This window comes from Anabrus simplex, chromosome 2 (assembly GCF_040414725.1).
Source record: "Anabrus simplex isolate iqAnaSimp1 chromosome 2, ASM4041472v1, whole genome shotgun sequence".
NCBI classification, from domain to species: domain Eukaryota; kingdom Metazoa; phylum Arthropoda; class Insecta; order Orthoptera; family Tettigoniidae; genus Anabrus; species Anabrus simplex.
The window spans coordinates 1,219,887,551-1,219,910,082 of NC_090266.1; the positions used below are offsets into that span (position 1 = coordinate 1,219,887,551).

At 42.6% G+C, this 22,532-nt stretch overlaps 1 protein-coding gene across 4 annotated transcripts in view; it reads right to left on the reverse strand.

Annotated features, from left to right (window-relative positions):
* Window positions 1-22,532, reverse strand: part of LOC136864808 (phosphatase and actin regulator 2) — a 1,136,936-nt gene that overhangs the window by 827,625 nt on the left and 286,779 nt on the right. For 2 of the 4 annotated variants that reach the window (XM_067142230.2, XM_067142231.2), the window contains one exon: window positions 20,453-20,485. In XM_067142230.2, coding sequence (XP_066998331.2) covers window positions 20,453-20,485 — 33 coding nt within the window. Of the gene's footprint in view, window positions 1-6,164; window positions 6,569-20,452; window positions 20,486-22,532 lie in introns of those variants that run through there. The other 2 variants (XM_067142232.2, XM_067142229.2) reach the window with 1 other exon arrangement.

Here is a 22,532-nt window from a genome sequence, read left to right on the forward strand (position 1 = left end):
AAGTCCAACTCGTTTCTAATATAACAATGTTTGTGTACAACTTGTTTTTAGATTGTGAAATACGGCCACTAAATCTTCTTAAGTGTTAATAGGTAGAATGTGTATGAAACTGCCCCACTCTGAGTGGCTCAGGCGCTGGCCTTCTGATCCCAACTTGGCAGGTTCGATCCCGGCTCAGTCCGGTGGTATTTGAAGGTGTTCAAATACGTCAGCCTCGTGTCGGTAGATTTACTGGCACGTAAAAGAACTCCTGCGAGACTAAATTCCGGCACCTCGGCGTCTCCGAAAAACCGTGATTCGAGATTCCACTGTATCTTTAATGTGATATGATGCTCATATTACAAGGAGCTGTCATGGCTTCGAGTGCACCAGCACATGTTATCATCACTAATACCCCGAACTGTCTGTCTTCACCTTTGTCTTACCTCTCGTCCTATCATGACCACAATAAGAGATCTGGCTCCTCTCTTGCCATACCTATCACCACATCATACTCTGACCAGCTATGATTTTTTATAACAACAGACCACCCAAAATAAAAACAATCCAGTCGCTAGCTTAAACCACAATCAAGAAATAGCACTCAAAGCATCAATGAGATGTAGTTTCTCACGAGACGGTCCCCTGCTGCCATACCTATAAACCGCTCCGCCCATGTCATGCGATCGTTAGAGACAATCCCTCTCATTGGCGCGAGCATTTGCTGAGTTGATCCCGCTGACTTGCTGGATAATGGTTGAGTGAATGAAGGAATGAATGAGATGAACGAATAGATTACTGTAGTTACGTCAATTAAGTGTACTTGATTTTCTGTATTTTAAAATTAAGGACCCTATTATTATTATTACTACTGTTGTTGCTATTAATATTATTTGTGTTATGTAGATAGTGGTTAAGTGTAAGAGAGGGCCTTGAGCCCTAACTTCGCCACCAATAAAGGCATTACCAACCTATCTATCTAACCTTTCTTGAGGGGTATTTTCATACACTGACCTACAATTATAACAGTTGTTTTTGCAATTGGCTTTACGTCGCGCATACACCAATAGGTCTTATGGCGACGAAGGGATAGGAAAGGCCTAGATTTGGGAAGGTAGCGGCCGTGGCCTCAATTAAGGTACAGCCCCAGCATTTGCGTGGTGTGAACATGAGAAACGACGGAAAACCATCTGTGCCGACAGTGTGGTTCGAACCCAGTATCTCCCGGATGCAAGCTCACAGCCGCGCGCTCCTAACCGCACGGCAAAAACAGTTGTAATTTCAAACAAATAGGCCTATGTTGTGTGTCAATGATGTACTGATATTAGTTCGTAGCATTGCCACTACTTTCACCATATGTTATGAACCTACGTGTAAGTGGAATTGCGAGGAAAGGAACGTTAACTGATATAAACTATCAATTAATTGTAATCATCATCAGTAATTATAACCCTCGTAACATTATTCTATTATCTCCGCTTAATATTTCATGCATTTCTATTCTCTTATACCGAACTAAAACTAACTTTATTCGATTCTCTTAATTACACCTTTTCCCCATTGTGCTGACCTTAACCGGAATTTCAACACTGGGTTTACCCTTCAGAACTGTCATCTAACATATGCTTTAAATTAACTAAACTAATAGCCTTCAAAGCTATAAATAAAGACAAAAATGTTTAAGCCTTAGTAGCTAATTTCTACTCCTTTAGAATTGCAGTCCAACGTCATTATTGACTATAAAGCCTGGTAGGGGAGAAAATTCTCCTAAATAAATTTAAAATTTACCGCCTAAAATCTCAGCCACCCTACCGCAACAGTGACTTTTTCAACTAATCATAAGGATATTGGAACATAATATTTCATTTTTGGTGCTTGAGCAGATTTACACCCAGTCCTCAGGCCAGGGATATTAATCATTTACAATTACAAAACCCTGACCCGGCCGGGAATCAAACCCGGAGCCGCCGGGTGACAGGCGGACTGTACTGAACATTACAAGGAAACCATGGCGCTACAGCTCTGACAAGCCTTGGCGTACCACGCGACCGCTGCTCAGTTATGGGGCCGCTATCTCACAGTCAGATACCTCGAACCAGCCCTCAGATCCTTACCTCGGCGGGAATCGAACACGGGGCCTCACTATCCCTGCTGAACATTACAAAGCAAAGTCGGGTCGGCTCAAGGTACTCCGATACGTCAGCCTCTTGACCGCACGTAACACCAATAACATGATTACAACTACCATCTTTTTTTTTTCTTTACGTCACACCGACACGGATAGGTCTTATGGCGACGATGGGAGAGGAAAGGGCCAGGAGTGGGAAGGAAGCGGCCGTGGTCTTAAGGTACAGCCCCAGCGTTTGCCTGGAATGAAAATGGGAAACTACGAAAAAACATCTTCAGGGCTCCCGATAGTGGGCTTCGAACCCACTATCTCCCGTATGCAAGCTCACAGCTGCGCGACCCTAACCGCACGGCCAACTCCCCCGCTCACAACTACAATCGAAGGAATGTGTAACTTCTCCGCAGTTTAACCTAACAATGCCCTCGACATATCCAAACTACTACAATGTTTTACTTTTTCATGACTGCTGTTATTCTCATTAGGCTACCGCCATTATATAATTTTAAATGCTGTATAATGCAGTGCTGAAGTATAACACTTCTGCCGTCTAAAGGAGGACTAAGCTGTAGCAGAAGAGCTAAGCTGTCTACTGCAACCTGATGAACACCTCGAATTAGGGCAGGGCATCATTTACAGTCATTACTACGGTTCATCTTGAATGATTTAGTCGAAGATCCTTCTAAAATACTATATTCAAGAGACTAATCTTAAAAAAGAGATTAAATTTTAGAGTGACACCGTCTCTTGCACGGCAACCAGTGGTAGAATCGCCATCGATACACGACAAATTTCCGAAATTTAAGCCATGTTCAGTGGTTTGTGATCGCAATATCTACCAGCTACGGGTAATTCCAGGCTTGCTTGCCTAGTTTACACTGGGTTGTTATGTTATTTTGCTTAACGTCCTACTAAGCACTTTTACAGTTTTCGGAGACGCCGAGGAGCCAGAATGTAGTCCCGTAATATGCCACCGGACTGAGCCAGGATCGAACCTGCCAAGTCGGGGTCAGAAGGCCCTTTCCACTGGGAATCTTAAAAAGTAGAAAGCTTTCCAGAAGCTATAGAGGCTGGAACACAATCTGCAACTTTCAATCTCGCTACTGCTTTCTCACATGTTATGAAACATTACCAATGCAACGAACTTCGTCCTCTGTAGCAAGTTCAGCAACTGACGCAGTAGGCTGGTCATTTAAACACGCCTTTTAATATCAAGGATTAAAGAGAATTCCGGTCGCGAAAGCTGAGTCATCTCTCGGACCCGACTGCTTGACTCACGAAGCTGAACGATTGCTAACGGATGTGTGGGTGTATTGGAATGAGGGGTAAGATTAACAAACCAAGAAAATCGAGGCAGCCCCTCACATTAACACCAAAAATTGTACCTTTCATAAAGAATGAAGCTAGCAAATATGTGGGTATATTCCTTGGAATGAACAGAGAGATTAACCAACTGAATAGCCTATACCAAGGCAGCCAGTCACGTCAAGACAAGCGAGCCTGTGGTCTTGCGTCCATTAAGAGGACATTCACCACGATAGAAAAATTTAAAAAAATGTAGAAGAAAACCATATTTGTAGGACCATGCAATTAATTTGCATGAAATTTTAATCATATATGCTGCATTTAAGCAACAAGTGATAGCTTAATTCACAAAATTATATCTTGATGATGTCTTTCACTAACTACAGTATTTTCCCTCCGAAGTAGTTAGTGGGACGTAAACACAATTAACTTTTCCCTGCAGGGTTGCTCTGCAATCCACGGTAGTTTCGTGCGAGGCTGAATCCTCAGGTGTGGGGAATTATCTGATCAAACAAAATGATTTGTTTCTCAATGAACACTACCTTTTATATTTTAGAAGTTTTTACAACAGTAAACCATAAAAAACAGGTGATTTAAACAGAGCATTTTAAAATGTTATTCGTATCGATTTCATGACCTAGAACTTCGGTTCTGATCAATTTCTAAACACTGGAAGAAAACGGCAAGTTACACTACAAAATGAACAATGTGAGACGCACATACTACTTGGTCATTTTGCTAGCAGTTCAGCGCCGCATGAACTTATTTGTAGATATGTTTCCTTCGATAATGGAATGGGAAAGTGCTATGAAGTGGAAGAGAGCGGCCGTTGACAGCACTTTCCTGGTGTGAAAATGGGGAAACCATAGAAAACCATTCTGAAGGCTGTTGATTGTGGAGTTCGAATAAACCATCTACCAAATGCAATCTTACTGCCACATGGCTTGTACAGCGCAACCAACTCGCTGGGTGGTTTAAATTGCATTTCCATTGTTCACGCTTTTCAGTTTTTTTTCTAGTGGTTTTACGTCGCACCGACACAGATAGGTCTTAGTGGCGACGATAGGAAAGGGTCAGGAGTGGGAAGGAAGCGGCCGTGGCTTTAATTAAAATACAGCCCCAGCATTTGCCTGGTGTAAAAATGGGAAACCACGAAAAACCATCTTCAGGGCTGCCGATAGTGGGATTCGAACCCACTATCTCCCGGATGCAAGCTCACAGCTGCGCGCTCCTAACCGCACGGCCAACTCGGCCGGTACGCTTATTCAGTAATGTGCAATATATATCCAACAATGTTATAATATAATCTCACCCCCGCCCCCCGAGAAGGCGGGCCTATCACTGTTCTCATGCACCACTAATCTTATATAATTTTACTGTATATAGCATACGTGTAGGTTTACCAAAAATACATTATCCTGATAAATCATTATAATTTTTCGATTAAATATTAACGCCTGAGTAATAAAAAAGACCATCTCTAGGCTACGTTTTGACATGCTGAAACACATTGAACGATAATTTTTCTAGTGTAACGTCGCGCTAGCACATCGAAGGGTTTCGACGACACATGAATAGGGAAGGAAGCGTCCACAGCCCCAGCATCTGCCTACTGTGTAAATGGGGAAACCATGGAAAAACATTTTCAGGACTACAGAAACATCAAGAGTCCACAAACATTAGATGCACATTGGCTGCAATTATTATTATTAAACTGTGCGAAATCAGTCTGATGACCAAATGTGGTGTGCTATTCATGTAATTCACAAGTAACACAAAAAAGATAGATCTGTTGCTTTCCTTCCTATTCTACATGCATGGTTTGACGTGAGCGAACACTGGTTTCGTAACAGACAGGAAACCTACTATTATGCTCCGTTGAGGCTCCCAAGGGCTGGACGAAGCGAGCAAGCGATGTCATGCAGTCACAATGCAGACCAACTTCTGGCAGACAACTGACTTGCAGAAAAAAAAGTTACGCTCCACTTCAGGGAACACTAGTGAATCTACGGAATGTAAATGTATGCATGAACTTGCACCAGCGATTTGTGACGTTACTCTTTATTATCAGGAAAGTGTTTGCTTCGTCTCTCAAAGAAGGATAATGTAATGGAAAGAGAAACTTGTACCAATACAGTTTTACTTTCAGAATAATATTCGAAGCTGGAATATGTCCGACTTACTGGCTGAATGGTCAGCGTTGAAGCCTTCGGTTCAGAGAGTCCCGGGTCCGATTCCCAGTTGGGTCGGGGATCTTAATCGCGTCTGATTAATTCTTCTGGCTCGGCGACTGGGTATTTGTGTCTGTCCCAACACTTTCCTCTTCATAATCATACAGCATCCCATCTCACAAAAGCCCATAGAAACACGTAATAGTGATTACATCCCTCCAAAAAGGGTTGAAGTCAAAAAGGGCATCCGGTCGTAAAACAGGGCCACATCCACATGTGTGACACAATTCGCGCCCGCGACCCCACAGATGTGAAAAAAGCGGTAGAAGAAGATTCGAACCTGGAATATATATATATGAAAAAACCTCTGGAACTTCACCGTTTATGCGTTAAACTTTTGTTGAAATTTTGTACCGCATTCGGAATAATGCTCTAATGTGAGAAACAAAATGGCTTCAATGATTTAAACTCTTATTTTAATTATCCCACGTAGGCTCAATAAAAGAAAGACAAAATAGCACCGAAATAATTCAAGCAACGAAGTACATAATATAAGTAGTACAAGAACCGTTATTATGTCTTACCGACAATGACTTTGGTAGCAGCGACTCCTTTAGCTGCAGCTGCTTGTCCATGCTGTAGAAAATCAGATAGGGAGAGTGAAGATGCTATTAGCTGACGCTTCTCTTCAAAGTTCAGGTAATCCAAACTATTGCTCCTCTGTGGGGTCACTATGGTTACAGCCGCCACCACACCCCCACTCTCATTAGCACCACTGCCACCTTTCTCAGACTGGGCTGGAGGCACGAGGTATACCCCACTGACGCGAACAGACATCACTTAATACACTCACACACACTGGCGCGACACAACATGATGAGAAAGCACACGCACACCCATCATCAGGATTTAATCAATGAAGTGACTGCTACCATCGCACTGCTCAGCAGAGCCTCGCAACACGCACACACAGCTGGCCGGGCTGTCGACTACTGGCCTGCCTAGCCTGTCTGCTCTGCACGCGCGCCACACAACGCTTCGCCAGGGCTACCAACCTCTAACGCGCGAAAAGAAACATTACAATTGAGAACAAATGAAACAAATTACACGGAGGATAACTTGAATACGAAGATATATGATATCCATGATGTAGTCTCAACTTCAGCCCAAAAGAAAATGACACCAGACATCTGTGACGTGATTCTGACTCTTACTCCTGTATGCATATTTTCTCTTTTTAAATGATGTAACTGAAAAGTGCAAAATGATTACACCAAAATGACTTCGATCTGGCAGCCGACTTATTTCGTTGCATTAAAAGGGCCTTCTCTACGGCGGGATGCCTACTTGATGCCAACCCTGTGTGGGGCTTGGTAGGATGATCACAAGTACCCAGCCCCCGAGCTATAGCAATTAATCAAACGCGGCCCGGATTCGAACCGTCTGAACCGAAAGCCACTATAGCTGACCATTCGGCCGATATACTTGGTTTTCTAGACCAGGGTCGCCATCTCAACACTCAGATCCGGGTGACATGCAGGTATGGCACCTCTAACCCACAGTAAAGTATGCGTACCCGAAAAGTACCTTGAAAAACGAACATAAGATTTACATCGATTTTTTACAACATTGAACACATATTATGGCCAGCCATGTTGACAGTAGCGGTGATTAGGGGCGCAGTCTCCTCCCCCGCCAATGCGGAGAAAACTTTACCTTTTTAATTCAATTTTAGCCTGCTGAAACCAGGAATTATATGAATTATTAGCAGTTACCCGCGGCTTCCCTCGCGTGGATTTCGAATTTGTTAAAAGTAATCTTTCCTCAGTACTGTACAAAGATATTATCTGAAAATCAATAAAGTATAAAACTCACCGAAAAATTGAGTTTCATTTATCCTAGAAACTCTGTAAACCACGTCTGTTGCATTGCCTTTTGGGGCTAAGATAACCATGCGACATAGAACTGCATACTTCTCTCAGGTGAAAAAGCCGGGCTGAGTGGCTCAGTCCTGTGGTATTTCAAGATGCTCAAATACGTCAGCCTCGTGTTGGTAGATTTACTGGCACGTAAAGGAACTCCTGCGGCACTAAATTCCGGCTCCTCGGCGTCTCCGTAAAAGTAGTTAGTGGGACGTAAAGCCAGTAACATTAATTATTCAAGTGGAAAACAACCAAAACGCATGTTTCTTTATTTTTAAAAGAGATTCGAAATACCAATTTTCACGTCTGTAACATCTTTAGTTTCTTTTAGATCTACGTATCCTCATACAAATAATTCAACTAATTTTTCAATTCTTTAACCCCCGCTCCTTAAGTGGATTTTCCGAATACAAAAGAATACGTGTTTCTTTTCTTTGAAAGAAGATTCCAAATACAAATGTTCGTGTCTGTAACATCTTCAGTTTCTGAGATATAACTATCCTCATAAAAAGAATTCAACTCCTTTTCACCTCCCACCCCCCTTAAGTTGATTGGCGCCCCCCCCCCCGGCAAAATCTGTGTTTCTTTATTTGTAAAGTAGATTCTAAATACTAATTTTCACGTCTGTAACATTCAATTTTTGAGATATGTATATCCTCATAAAATTAATGCATCTCCTTTCTCACCTCCTACCCCCCAGGTTAATTTTCTCCGAAAATGCGTGTTTCTTTATTTCTAAAATGGATTCCGAATACCAATTTCCACGTCTGCAACATCTTTAGGTTTTTGGATATAAGTATCCTCATACAAATAATTCAACTTATTTTCAATTCTTTTACCCCCTAAAGTGTATTTTCTGACAACGAAAGAATACATGTTTCTTTATTTTTGAAGGAGATTCCAAATACCAAATTTCACGTCTGCAATATCTTTAGTATTTTGAAATATAAGTATCCTCATACAAAGAATTCAACTAATTTTTCAAATCCTTTACCCCCCATTCAGTGCATTTTCCGAAAACAAAGAAATACATATGATTTCATTTTTAAAGGAGAATCCAAATACCAATTTTCACCTGTGTAACATTTTCAGTTTTTGAGATATCACTATCCTAATAAGAAGAATGAAATCCCCTTTTCAGTTCTTTTTACCCCCTTCCCCTTAAGTGTTTTTGGAAACAAAAAATACATGTTTCTTTATTTTTAAAAGAGATTAAAAATACCTATTTGCACGTCTGTAACATGTTAAGTTTGTGAGATGTTCTGTAGATATTTTCATTTTAAGAATTCACCGCACCGAGCTCGATAGCCGCAGTCGCTGAAGTGCGGCCAGTACCGAGTATTCGGGAGATAGTGGGTTCGAATCCCACTGTCGGCAGTCCTGAATATGGTTTTCCGCGGTTTCTCATTTTCACACCAGGCAAATGGTGTGGACTGAACCACAGCCACTTCCTTCCCACTCCTAAGCCTTTCCTATCCCATCGTCGCCATAAGACCTATCTGTGTCGGTGCGACATAAGCCAATTGTAAAAAAAATCACCCCCTTTTCCAGTTCCCCTTAAGTGGATTTCCCGAAAATAAATTATCTATATTTCTTTACATTTACAGAAGATTCCAAATACCAATGTTTACGTCTGTTACAATTTACTTTTCTGAGATATACTGTAGATATAATCTTTTTAATAATTCACACCATTTGTCACTCCTGTTCAACCCCCATTAATTGGATTTTCCAAAATAAAAAAAATCCTGTTTCTTTATTTCTAAAGGAGATTCCAACGACCAATTTTCATGTCTGTAACATCTTCAGGTTTTTATATATAAGTATCCTCATAAAAGGTATTCAACCCCATTTCCCCTTTTTTTCACTCCCCTTAAAGGGATTTTCCAAAACATAAAAAGTACAACAAATACCAATACAACAAATACCAATTTTTACGTCTGTAAACTTTTAAGTAATTTGAGATATAAATATGCTCATTTAAATAATTCACCTCCACTCCCTGTTTCACCCCCTAATCGACGGAATATCCTAAAATCCTCCCTTAAGGAGCACCTGCACTCTAATATAAATGTATCCCCTAAATTTCATTTCGTTCTGTCCAGTAGTTTTGGCTGGGCGATGATGAATCAGTCAGTCAGTCAGTCAGTCAGTCAGTCAGTCAGTCAGTCAGTCAGTCAGTCAGTCAGTCAGTCAGTACATGTTATTTTATATATATAGATTAAGAAAAGCAATCTGTACAAGCCTTGTTGTCTCATCAGCTACTTCCTTCCTTTATTTTATTTAATTCTTCTTCTTCTTTATCTGTTTACCCTCCAGGGTCGGTTTTTCCCTCGGATTCAGGGAGGGATCCCACCTCTACCGTCTTGGAGCTTTAGACTATGGGTCGGGGATACAACTGGGGAGGATGACCAGGCGGCCTCACCTGCTATGCTGAACAGGGGCCTTGCGGGTGATGGGAAAAATGAAATGGCGTATGGCTTTTAGTGCCGGGAGTGTCCGAGGGACAAGTTCGGCTCGCCAGATGCAAGTCTTTTGATTTGACCCCCGTAGGCGACCTGCGCGTCGTGATGAGGATGAAATTATGATGAAGACGACACATACACCCAGCCCCCGTGCCAGCGAAATTAACCAATTATGGTTAAAATTCCCGACCCTGCCTGGAATCGAACCCGGGATCCTTGTGACCAAAGGCCAGCACGCTAACCATTTAGCCATGGAGCCGGACGGGTGATGGGAAGATTGGAAGGGATAGACAAGGAAGAGGGAAGGAAGCGGCCGTGGCCTAAGTTAGGTGCCATCCCGGAATTTACCAGGAGGAAAAGTGGGAAACCACGTAAAACCACTTCCAGGATGGCTGAGGTGAGAATCGAACCCATCTCTACTCAGTTGACCACCCGACGCTTAGTGGACCCCGTTCCAGCCCTGGTACCACTCTTCAAATTTCTTCACAGAGCCGGAATCCAACCCGGGCCTCCGGGGGTGGCAGCTAATCACACTAACCACTACACCACAGAGGCGGACTCTTTAATTATTAACAAAATTATTAGCAGAAATACGCACAAAATGTTGGTCGCGGCTGGCCGGTTTGTCTGGCACCGCAGCGAGTTGTGGTATGATCCACCCGCTTGCCTGTTACTTTCTTACCGTGTACTGTAGTGCTTGTAATGCATGTGTAATATTGTTCCTTTGTTGAATGTTGTACTCTATAGCATTGCTAAACTGTCAACCTTTACCTCTCTGTCGAAATTCCTTCAGAGAGCATCAAAAACTTTCCACTGTGTAGCTTTTTTTTCCAGTTTTAATCTAGGCCTATATACGCCCCCCCCCCCCCCCCAGCAGCTATATCCCTCAAACCCGGCTACGTTTTCTTGTCTGTACATTCCCGTCCACCCGCCCATTTATAATTACCAATCGCCGCTACTGCATGCTGAAGTAATGTTGGTAAGATGGACGATAATTGCCATCACAACACATATAGTAGATTACAGTCACCCTAACTAACTGTCTCTCCGCTGCCGCTAGGGGCGCTGAATGCAATTTTCACGCGATTTTTGTATTGTTCTATATTAAGGTCATAGTCGAATTTGCTAATGAAAAAACGCAAACGGAGAACACTTAACTGTTCCAACAGTCTCGTCTTCATATACAGTTGGGACGGCAACCGATCCTCACTCAGCGACAAAGAAAACGGCGTACGTTTGATATGGTTCCTCGCTTGGCTAGCATAGGGTGAATTATGGTGGTAGAGGGCTTTAAAACGGAAGTTTCCATTCCAAAAACAAAAATCCTCGGAGCTTACAATAGACGTCGGTCTCTTTTCTCAGCTCAGACAATTCGCACGCGCTGTTTGAAAGTCTTGTAATATTTGCTTTTCACTTAGCTCCATGCAATAATGTGAAGGCCGCGAAATATTATTACAATTCTCTTAGCGTACGATGAGATGAGTAGACATCGCACAGTCGTGCCTGTTATGTGATTAGCTTCAGGCCCGGGTTCCATTCCCATTTGTGCCATGCAATTTGAAACGTGGTACGAGGACTGGAACGGGGTCCGCTCAGCCTCGGGAGGTCAGCTCAGTAGAAAGGATTCGATTCCCACCTCAGCCATCCTGCAAGCTGTTTTCCGTGGTTTCCACTCCTTCTCCAGGTAAATTCCGGGATGGCTCCGCTTCCTTCCCACCACCCAACAAGACCTCTGTTCAGCACAGCAGGTAAGGCCGCCTCAGTTGTACGCCCGACCCAAAGGCGGCAGAATCCGAGGGGAAAACCAACCCTGCTTTATGTGGCACCGGCACGAACAGGTCTTCTGGGAACGATAGGATAGGAAAGCCCTAGGAGTGGGAAGGAAGTGGTTGTGGCGTTATTTAAGGTGAGTCCCCAGCATTTGACTGATGTGAAAATGGAAAACCACGGAAAACCATTTTCAGAGCTGCCGACAGTGGGGATCGAACCCACTATCTCACCACTGCACCCCTCTAACCGCACGGCCAACTCGCTCGGTACCGGATTAAGAAAGAAGAAATAATGAAAATGGTAAACCACGGAAAACCACTCTCAGGGCTGCCGACGGTGGAATTCGAACCCACCATTCCCGAATGCAAGTAACCAAAACCGCGTAGCTAACTCGCTCACTGCCTATCAGGAAGAAATGGTATGGGGTCATTGCAAGACTATTCTGAAGACAATGTCTAATATATTGAGCGTCGGGAAAAAACAAGCACGATTTATAGTTGTACATGGAATCCGAATCATACGGACGTGACACAGTACTTGTTGTATCGGAGCCACAGTCACTATCAGAGTCAGAGGCGAACGAGGATAAAATGATAACTGGTGTCAAACACTCTCTGTTAACACATTGTAACACCTCCGAATGTCGAATGCAGTAGGCTCTCATCACAAGGCACAAACATCTCGTATTATCAAGATAGTAAGCTAGGAATTTTAGGTGCTGCACCTTAATTCTTTTTCGGTATTAAAATGCCCAAATTAGCTTCTCTTGGAAAGAAAACACGTGAACACCCTTAACTGTGTTTTAGGTGCACGTTTTTGCACCTTTTCTCCACGCTAGCACCTTTTTGCACCATTTCTTAATGTCGGCACCTTTTTCCACTTGTGTAATACTTGTTTTGTCTCTTTTGTTGCATTTTATTCCCGAAGAAATTAAACAAGAAAAGCTGAACATTTCGCCCGTAAAGGTTGGTTCTAGATTCTATGCACACAGTTCAAGAATATTAGGGGAAAATATTTTTGAACGTATGGCATGCTCCACAAAACAATACCTCTATCCAGGTATATTATCAACTAAACCTTTATTCTTTACTGTTAAAGTATACAAAAGAACATCGATGATTCGCGTTCATTTTCAGAACACAAACAGAAATGTCCAAATAGGGGCGAAAACAAAGTGATAACAGTCCTCCTTCAAAACGAGCAAGATCACTACGATGTAGACATGACACGCACCGCGATAAAAGACTGTTCGAGGTCTTGGAGAGTCTGTGGTGGAACAGGACGCCCACGAACACTTCTGTCAAGCCTATCCCACGCATGCTTGATGAGATTAAGGTCGGGACTCACTGCTGGCCATTCCATCTGTTGAATGACCAGTACTCCCAAGACAGCTCTGGTGATGCGCGCTACATGAGACCTGGCATTGTCGTGCATGAGTACGAATTGAGGACCAACACCATATGCAGTAACCAACACATAGTAGCAGTATCTGCTCGATGTTCCCCGCAGCGATAAGATTACCACGAACGACGATAAGATCCGTACGGCCATCAATACTGTTGCCACCCCACACCAACACATAACCATGCCCGAATCGCTCGTCTTCCTGGACAATATTTGGCTTGTACTGCTCACCACGGCGTCTCCATACACGTTGACGTCCATCACGCGGTGTCAGGGGAAATCTGAACTCGTCTGTAAACAACACAGGTCTCCATTGGCGAAGTTGCCAGTTGACGTGGGTACGGGCAAACCGAAGGCGAGCTGCGCGATGTTGCTGCGTTAAAAGGGACACTCGAACAGGACGTCTGGGTCATAAGGACACTTCTCTTAACCTGTTTCTTACTGTCTGGTCAGACGCGATGACTCCAGTGACCCTCCTGAGGTCTTGTTCCAGTTCTCTAGCAGTTGCTGAACGACGCCGCAACGCACAGATGGGCAGATATCGGTCATCCTGTGGGGTAGTCATGCGTCCACGACCTTGTCCAACCCTTCTTGTGAACTGGCGTGTCTCATTGTTGCGATTCCACAAACGTTGGATAACTGAGGGAGAGACATCGAAATCCACAGCAACACGACGAAAAGTCAATTCTTTCTGGATCAAAGTGACGGCCCTTGCGACTTGAACCTCGTTAACATGTCTAATGGGATGTGTTGGTTTACGTACAACGTGCTCAAATGACCGCAGTAGTCTGTGTATCTCACGACGACACACGGACGCACCGCTATTCACTTTGTTTTGAGGGGTCACCTGACAGTTTAATGCATGGCTACGCCTACAGATGGGGTATAATTTCGATTTGACATACCCTGAGTAGCTCAGGTCTCAATGTATTGCACCCATAAGCGAATGTGCGTAAGTAATATGCATGAATTAAATGTTTAATAATTCGCACATTGGAATAGAGCAGTAGGCTGGGGAAAGCTGGCAGTCTCACAAAGCAACATTCTGGCGCCGTTCAGACTGCAAGAAGATCCGCAGAACACGTCTTAAGGCACAGACAGCATATAGCAGGCCTAAGTGGTACATCTAATAATGTTTTATGATGCCGACGAGAAGTGGAAACTTTCTACCCGGTTCCCACGGGAATCGGCACGGAGGAACTTGACCTACTTAGAGGTGTGAGAGAGAAAGAAAATAATATCCGTCATCCCTTGGCAGGAAATGGAAGCGTCCATGCTGCGAAGAGCGCGAACGTCTCAGCCAATCACAAAATTGCAAATTTAAATGTTTTGTCATAGCGGGAATCTACAGCCAGTATTTCGCGATTTGGAGCCCGGAGTAGTTGTGGAAAATGGTGTCCTGACTTCCAAACAATATTTGAGGATTTATCAGTGCAAATGTGTGATTAATTAGTGATTAATTAAGGAATTTTCAACTTTACATGGAAGGGTGGTATCGCCCAGGAAGTGAACCGTCATGGCGGGAAGACGCCATCCTCTGGTAGAAAATAGAGCCAGTGACGCGCGCCGTCGTATGAATTACCCTGTGATCGTTTCTCGTAGCGCAATGTAACACGTAAAACGGACCAAAATTAGGAATGTTTTGAACATATTTCCTAAAACTTTAACCTACGCACGTATGATAAATCGGTCCCAAGTGCAAGATTATTACGCCACATCCCTTCCACAGAACTATTTTCGAAGTGGGGGAGGACTGTTTACAAAACCAACGAGCAGTGTGGTGAATCTTCAGTGTTTAATCCAGTCTTGTACGGAGTTAGTTCAGTCAGTTCGTGTATGAACGTTTTTCTTGTGTGAATTCTGAGTCTTGTAGGAATGCGATCAGAGACACTTGTTGGGAGCCGAGTGAGGAATGTATTTACTTGTGAGAGTAATATGTTAGGAGAAATGAACACTTGGACAAACTTTTATTTAATTTGAACTTATGCAGAGATAATCAGGCAATTGAAGTATCAAATGACAATGATAGTTATATTTTTTAACACTTGCCTTAAATGAACTTACACGAACAAACCGAGAGGGACAATGGATCACGTCGTAACACGTAACTGCATAAAATTTTCCCTAATCTACGTGTAGTTCTGATATTCTGTGGAAAGGTCATATTTTGCAGGACGATTAGTATAAAAATTCTCCACACATCATTGGGAATATTACATTTAACTTGTTTTCATCATTTTCAAAGAATTATTATGGCAAGCGAGATATTACGGGAGCAGAATTAGTTAAAGCAGTTACAGGGAGGAGAAAGACTTTGTGCTAAGACCTTGAGTCCAATGTTATGTTCAGAGGAGGTGAATAACCAGTAAGCCTTACACAAACAAACTGAGAGGGGCGTGAGAGACACAGCAGGAGGCCAGGCAGGTAGCGGAGAGCAGACTTTCGACTTCACGTCAGGTGTTTAATGCAGTGTTATTGTATAATCTTCATTGGAGTGCTAGAAAATGCGAGTGTTTATGTAAATGTGGACGTGTGCAACGCCATCATAAAAATGTATCAAGTATGTACGTGTGATATTTCGGTTTACCACATCAGCTTCAAGATGGAATACTAATTCATCATGATAGAGCCCGGAGGGTGATCCAACCTGCCTCCAGCACTAAGGTAATGAGCAACAAAATGTATAAATAAATATGTAGGACTATGAACTAATCGATGATCAAAATGTAGCTTAGATTGTTAGATAGGATTGTAAATAATTCACGCAATAATAATAAATATAATAATAATAATAATAATAATAATAATAATAATAATAATAATAATAATAATAATAAGTGTGAGCAAGTGTTATTTGCGTACTTTCTTTAAGTAAATGTGTTTTGCATTTTTATTTCTGGATCATTTTGAAGTAAGTCATTTTGACACTTGAGAATCCCATTTTACTTGAGTTTTAAATAAGTGTAGTGCAGATTTGTAAATATAATAATGATAATTATAATATAATGTTATTATAACGCTGGTTATGAGCGATATTTTTGTTGACGTTATGATTTTGTAGATGCCATTGTTGATTTTTAATGTTTACTTTTGCTACTAGCGCATTCAGTTTATTGTTTCATGTTGTAATCATTATTCAGATGACCGTTTCCGGTAGCTCTCATACCGTGTATTTTCGCGACTATTTGGTTGACAAGCGAGTGTTTATTTCTGTGTGTAAATGCGGTTACACATTTCTATAGCCGTGTTTTTGAGAGGCAATCTCGTTATTTCAATAAAATAGTTAGTGTCAGGAAGCCATTGAAAAGTTAGCTCTGATATTTCATAATATGTGAAGCGGAGGATGATCAAAAGATCGAGCAAAGTGAATAATAATATCCCTGATGATCTGCGTTGAAAATGGAAATGTGATAATTGGACCATGTCATGAACAGTGTCGTAAGAAATAGAGATGTGAACGACAGTTATTTCGCCCGTCTGATACGAGCGAGGCCGTATTATGAGTTACTACGTCGAGAATATTGATGAATAAATAGAACTGAGAGATGAATAATTCAACCGAGAGTGTTAAATATATGACGACATGTGAGGTGGTTGTAGGCGGAAAGCCTGTATTGTTTCAAATAGTTTCCAGGGAAAGTAGATGCTCGGAAAATATTCAAGTTAGAGCGAGGTAATGTGTGAACAGAGCGACGAATCAATGTGTGTTTTGACAGTCATGTAGAATCATGGATGACATGTAATACCAGTAATTATTGTCCGTAAAGGTTGCATAGTGTCGTGGCCAGACATTTTTTTGTCTGAGGTTAGAAGATTGCCATCAAATTCACATATTGTGTTACTTGAAGCAGGGTAAATTTTTCTTTATACTCCGATATTTGCGCTTTTATATTTTTTGTTTTTAAACTTTCAGCAGGCAGCGATGTTTGGGATCTAGATTTTTGTTATTATTATCCTTTCTTTGTGTATTTTTTATCACCGTATTATTTTAGAATCTGATCATACGTGAATTGTTTGTATTTGATTTATGTAAATAGAATAGGTGTAGTCAGGTTATTTTTGATTTCAGTATTTTGGAGCAGTGTTTCTCCACTGACATGTTCATTTATGTAAATAAGATTTCATGTGTTAGGGTAAGAGATCATCGATTAGTTCATAGTCAAAACCATAGTAGTGGTATGCTCATACCGGACAGTCGGTAACCACCAAGCCTTAGAAATCCACTACATTTCAGTTAGGAAAATGAAGCGATCTTTAATAAGCAGTTGTATCAGAAGTGCCGCAAATGGATTATATAAATGAGATGGGATCTGCCTCCATCTAGTGGTGGTACCACAAATATGAATTCGCAATGAAAATGCAGGCAGCGGCAAATTAAGTAAAATTAATAATGTAAAGGGATCGCTTTCATTTGAGATGTAAACATGAGGCACTTGGCCAAATTAATTTTAGTATTTTAAGAGGTCCAGGCTATCACAGTCATGCAAGTAAGGTTTAACTAATTAAAAGAGTGATTGTAACACTCAGGTTCATGTTTCGATAAATTTTCTTGTTTTCAGCCATGAGTAGTTAAAAAATGTGGCAATGGTTATGTGGCAGATGAAGTACAATGTTCATGGTTGTTTTGTTATCTTTTCTTTCTTTTATTTGTCACACATGGTTAGTGCATTCCATGATTATTTTAGAGTTGGGTGTTTCCCAACTGAATTTGCATATGGGTTAAATATTTGATAAACACCTCTGAGTCAGTGTCAATTTAATGACTTAACAACTACGCAAGTTTATTTTGAGAGGACATTTTCTAATGTATTACAAATCAGTTATTCAAATGAGGTGGTATTTCTGACCAGTGTTTGAATTTGTTCACGTCATCGTCATGGAGACAGTGATTCGACGTAATCTAGAATATTTAAATTTGGTCGACCATCAGTCGAAATTTATTAAGGCAGATAATTGAGTTATTGTAAGGTAGATCTTTTAATTGTTTATAATTTTATTTCATTTCACATTATTTTATTTTTCACCATTTTACTTTCAATTTTTACACTTTGCATTTTGTTCAATAAATCATTTTATTTATTTAAATTTTAATTCAGTCTTTGGGTACCGTCATTTATAGCTTAGTTTACCCCATCTTTCATTTCCTCACCCCCCGATCGACGTGTGGCCCATCAACCCGTGGGATATTAGGGACGCACCACCTCTGAGGAAGAAGAGTCTACATGCAGCGGTAGGTATTTTTTTAAATGTCATTATTTACAGGAGCAGCAGGCGCACATATCAAGAAAAAAGACCACCGCATTGGGTGCCTTTACAAGGGCACAGTATATTGTACGACCATTGGAGCCCCATGTACCAAATTAACGTTCACATACCAGACGTTACAAAACATGTTCCCCTCATTTTTTGAACTGTGTAGTTCCGTAATTCGTCGCTAGAATCGTAGGCTCCCCATAATGAACTGATCGGGAGCTTGATTGTTGAACTACTTCCCATCCTTGACGCTTTGACTGTGTGTGGTGTAGTATCAGCATCAAGTATGCTGAAACAGAAAATGAACGCTGAGAAAATACGTGCAACTCATAAACAATTTAGAGCGACGGGTCAGTTCTGAGGTGCTATATTTGCGATAGATTAATAACAGTTGATACAGCAGTCAGTACACTTACTGAGCAAATGTCATGGGATCGCGCAGGGGTGTTGTCTGCGCACCACACGCCCCCTGTGCCAGCGACAGTTGTATAGGAGACCTTGTGAGCAGTGGATGTGCATGTGACAGGTGTAACACGGAACGTCGTCGTGAGCTGACACCGTTCGAACGGGGTATGGTGGTCGGTGCTCGACGGATGGGAAGTGCGATTTCGGAAGTGGTGCGGTAATTCGGCTTCACACGATCAAGCGTGAATGGTTGAATGCGAGTGTCACCGTCCACAACAGACGAACGACCGGTCGTCTAGCCACCCTCGATGACCGTGACCAGCGACATCTGAGACGGATTGTCAATAGTGACAGACGGGCAACCGTGCAACAAATCACGGCACAATTCAACACAGGCCGTGCTAGACACGTCTCCCAATGGACAATCCGTAGGAACATAGGTTCTATGGGGTATGGGAGCCGGCGCCGCACACGGGTGCCACTGTTAACCCAACGTTATCGGGCACAACGACGCGCATTTCTCGCCAGTCACCAGGGATGGACACTGAAACAATGGCGTGATATGGTCGGACGAATCACGATTTCAACTGCACCATGCCGATGGGAGGCACCGTGTATGGCGCAGACAACATGAAGCGATGGATCCCGCCTGACTCGAAGGCGTGGTCCAGGGCGCTGGTGTCTCTGTTATGGTCTGGGGTGCATTTTCCTGGTATGGAATGGGCCCCCTAGTTGTTCTGGAAGAGACTTTGAATGGTACGCGGTATGTTGAGCTGCTCGGAGACAATCTCTACCCTTTTTTGGCCTTCCAGCGCCCAGACGGTTCTGCGGTGTTTCAAGATGATAACGCGCCGCCAAATCACTCCCAGTCGCCCGGGAATAGTTCCCGGAACATGCAGCGGAGGTCTAACGATTGCCATGGCCACCCAGGAGCCCCGATATGAACCCTAACGAGCATATCTGGGATGTCCTGGAACGCAGGGTCCGTGCCATGGATCTTGCACCCACGAACAGACCAGCATTGGCGGCCGCTCTGCAAACGATTTGGTGTCAGCTGCGTTCAGATGACTACCAGGGACTTGTCGACTCACTTCCACGGCGTCTCAGTGCAGTTCACAGAGCCAGAGGAGGCCCCACACGCTATTAGGGGACTATCCCATGACATCTGTTAAGTCAGCGTATATAGCTAGGGCAAAATATGTGAAGAATAAAAAGGCTATACGAAATTCTTAAATGGGCTGTTGTGATGAATGTGAAGGAAGCGCTGGATGGCAGAGCTTAGCCAGAGTCTGTTGACGTTGAACATTCCTTTTCTATGTACTGTATGCAACCTCACTGAAAATAACATTAAAATGTTATCCGTTTAACAGTTTTCTGGACCTATGATTTTAATAACTTTTTTTTGCTATTTGCTTTACGTCGCACCGACACAGAGGTCTTATTGCGACGAAATAACATTGTGTTCTGGGATTTGTTTTAGGCAGATTTTTAATATATGATAACGTGAGTGAATTTTGTGTTCTTTTATATGATCTAAAATTAGCATTGGTGATGTTTGTGTGAATATTTACACTTAAAATTGCACTTTTCGCATCTAGTAAAACAAAATGTTTCACCTAAAATCTCTAGCTCTAGTAATAACGCACTACTCACCAGGAAGCAGAGCTCCTGCAGGTCGACACATACCTGAAACAAAAACCACGTGTTTAGAAGGTATCTGTACAGGAGGGACTCTTTCTCTGGAGTCATCTCGGCCATGTAATTATCGAGGGATGCATTTAATTTCTACGTGTTCCTCTTGTAGTTTGATGTGTTGCACGATGCGCCACCAGTCGAACCCAGGACCCTCTGTACCGATCGGCGCTATGCTAACAAGAGCAACGCATTTGGAGCAAATTATAAAGTACACACGACGCTATACCAGCAGTAGAGGACTATGCTTTTAATTCGAAGGTCCTGGATTCGAGCGGAGAGCGCTTGCAACTACAGTATGTCACTTTCCTACTCATACACAATCAATTTCGTTATAAAGAGTTCTGTGTGTCTATATATTTACGGAAATGATTGATTTATAGTTGTGTATCGTGAATGTAATAACAAGACGTAAACACTCAATAGTGGTATAAGAGGAGAGTTCGGCGGCCGCCACCGTCGCAGGCCCACAGCAGAGGCCTCCACCGCCACCACCGCTACCGGCCGTCCGCAGAGGCCTCCTCCTCCCGCGGGAAATTTGAATTTTGGTGCGAGATTTGAATTTGTAAACAAAGCCACGTGCTTTTTGACAGCTGTCATCCGCCATCTATAAACAACAACGCATCGCTAACCTCAGTGCTGCCATCTGGACGGACCTAAACCTCAGTGCTGCCATCTTTACGGCACTAAACCTCACTAGCGCGAGATTTGAATTTGTAAACAAAGCCACGTGCTTTTTGGACAGCTGTCATCCGCCATCTTGCATCGCAAACCTCAGAGCTGCCATCTTAACGGCACTACACCTCAACAACAACGCATCGCTAACCTCAGTGCTACCATCTTTACGGCACTAAACATTATAGGCACGTGGTGGCGGGCAACTTCCACGTGCTTTTTTGACAGCTGTCATTCGCCATCTTGCATCGCTAACCTTAGTGCTGCCCTCTTTACGGCACTGCGGGTAATTTGAAAAATCCACGTAATTTTTTGACAGCTGTCATCCACCATCTTGCATCGCTAACCTTAGTGCTGCCCTCTTTACGGCACTACCTTTGAAATGTGGTGCCGGCAATTTCCACGTGCTCCTGTTTGGAAACAAACCCATGTGCTTTTTGAAAGCTGTCATCCGCCATCTTGCATCGCTAACCTCAGTGCTGCCATCATTACGGCACTAAAACCTTACTAGCGCGAGATTTAAATTTGTAAACAAAGCCACGTGCTTTTTTGACAGCTTCCATCCGCCATCTTGCATCGCTAACCTCAGTGCTGCAATCCTAACGACACAAAACCTCAACAACAACGCATCGCTAACCCTAGTGCTGCCCTCTTTACGGCACCAAACCTTATCGTTGTGGTGGTGGGCAATTTAAAATCAACGTGCATTCTGATAGTAGTCTTTAATCAACAGAGCACCGTGCTGCCATCTTTAGCTACTACCTTTGAAATGTTGTGGCGGAAATTTGAAAAATTCTACGTGCTATTGTTTGGAAAAAACCCACGTGCTTTCTTGACAGCAGCCATCTTTAATCAACAGAGCACCGTGTTGTCATCTTTAGCTACATACCTTTGAAATGTGGTGGCGAGCAATTTCCACGTGACAGCTGTTATTCGCCATCTTTAATCAACAGAGCAAACAAAGCTAAGTGCTTTTCTGACAGCTGTCATCTACCATATTGCATCGCAAAACTCAGTGCTGCTATCTTTAGCTACTACCTTTGAAATGTGGTGGCGGATAATTTGAAAACTTCTACGTGTTTCTGACACCTGCAATCCGTCATCTTGCATCGCTTACCTCAGTGCTGCTATCCTTACGTTACTATACCTTATCGTGGTGGTGGTGGGAAATTTAAAATTTAAATGCTTTTTTGACAGCTGTCATCCGCCATCTTTAATCAAGAGAGCATCGTGCTGCTATATTTAGCTACATACATTTAACATATGGTGGCGGCAATTTGAAATTTTATCCAGCTGCCATCCTTAATCAACTGAGTACCGTGCTGCTATCTTTAGCTACATACCTTTGAAATGTGGTGACGGGTAA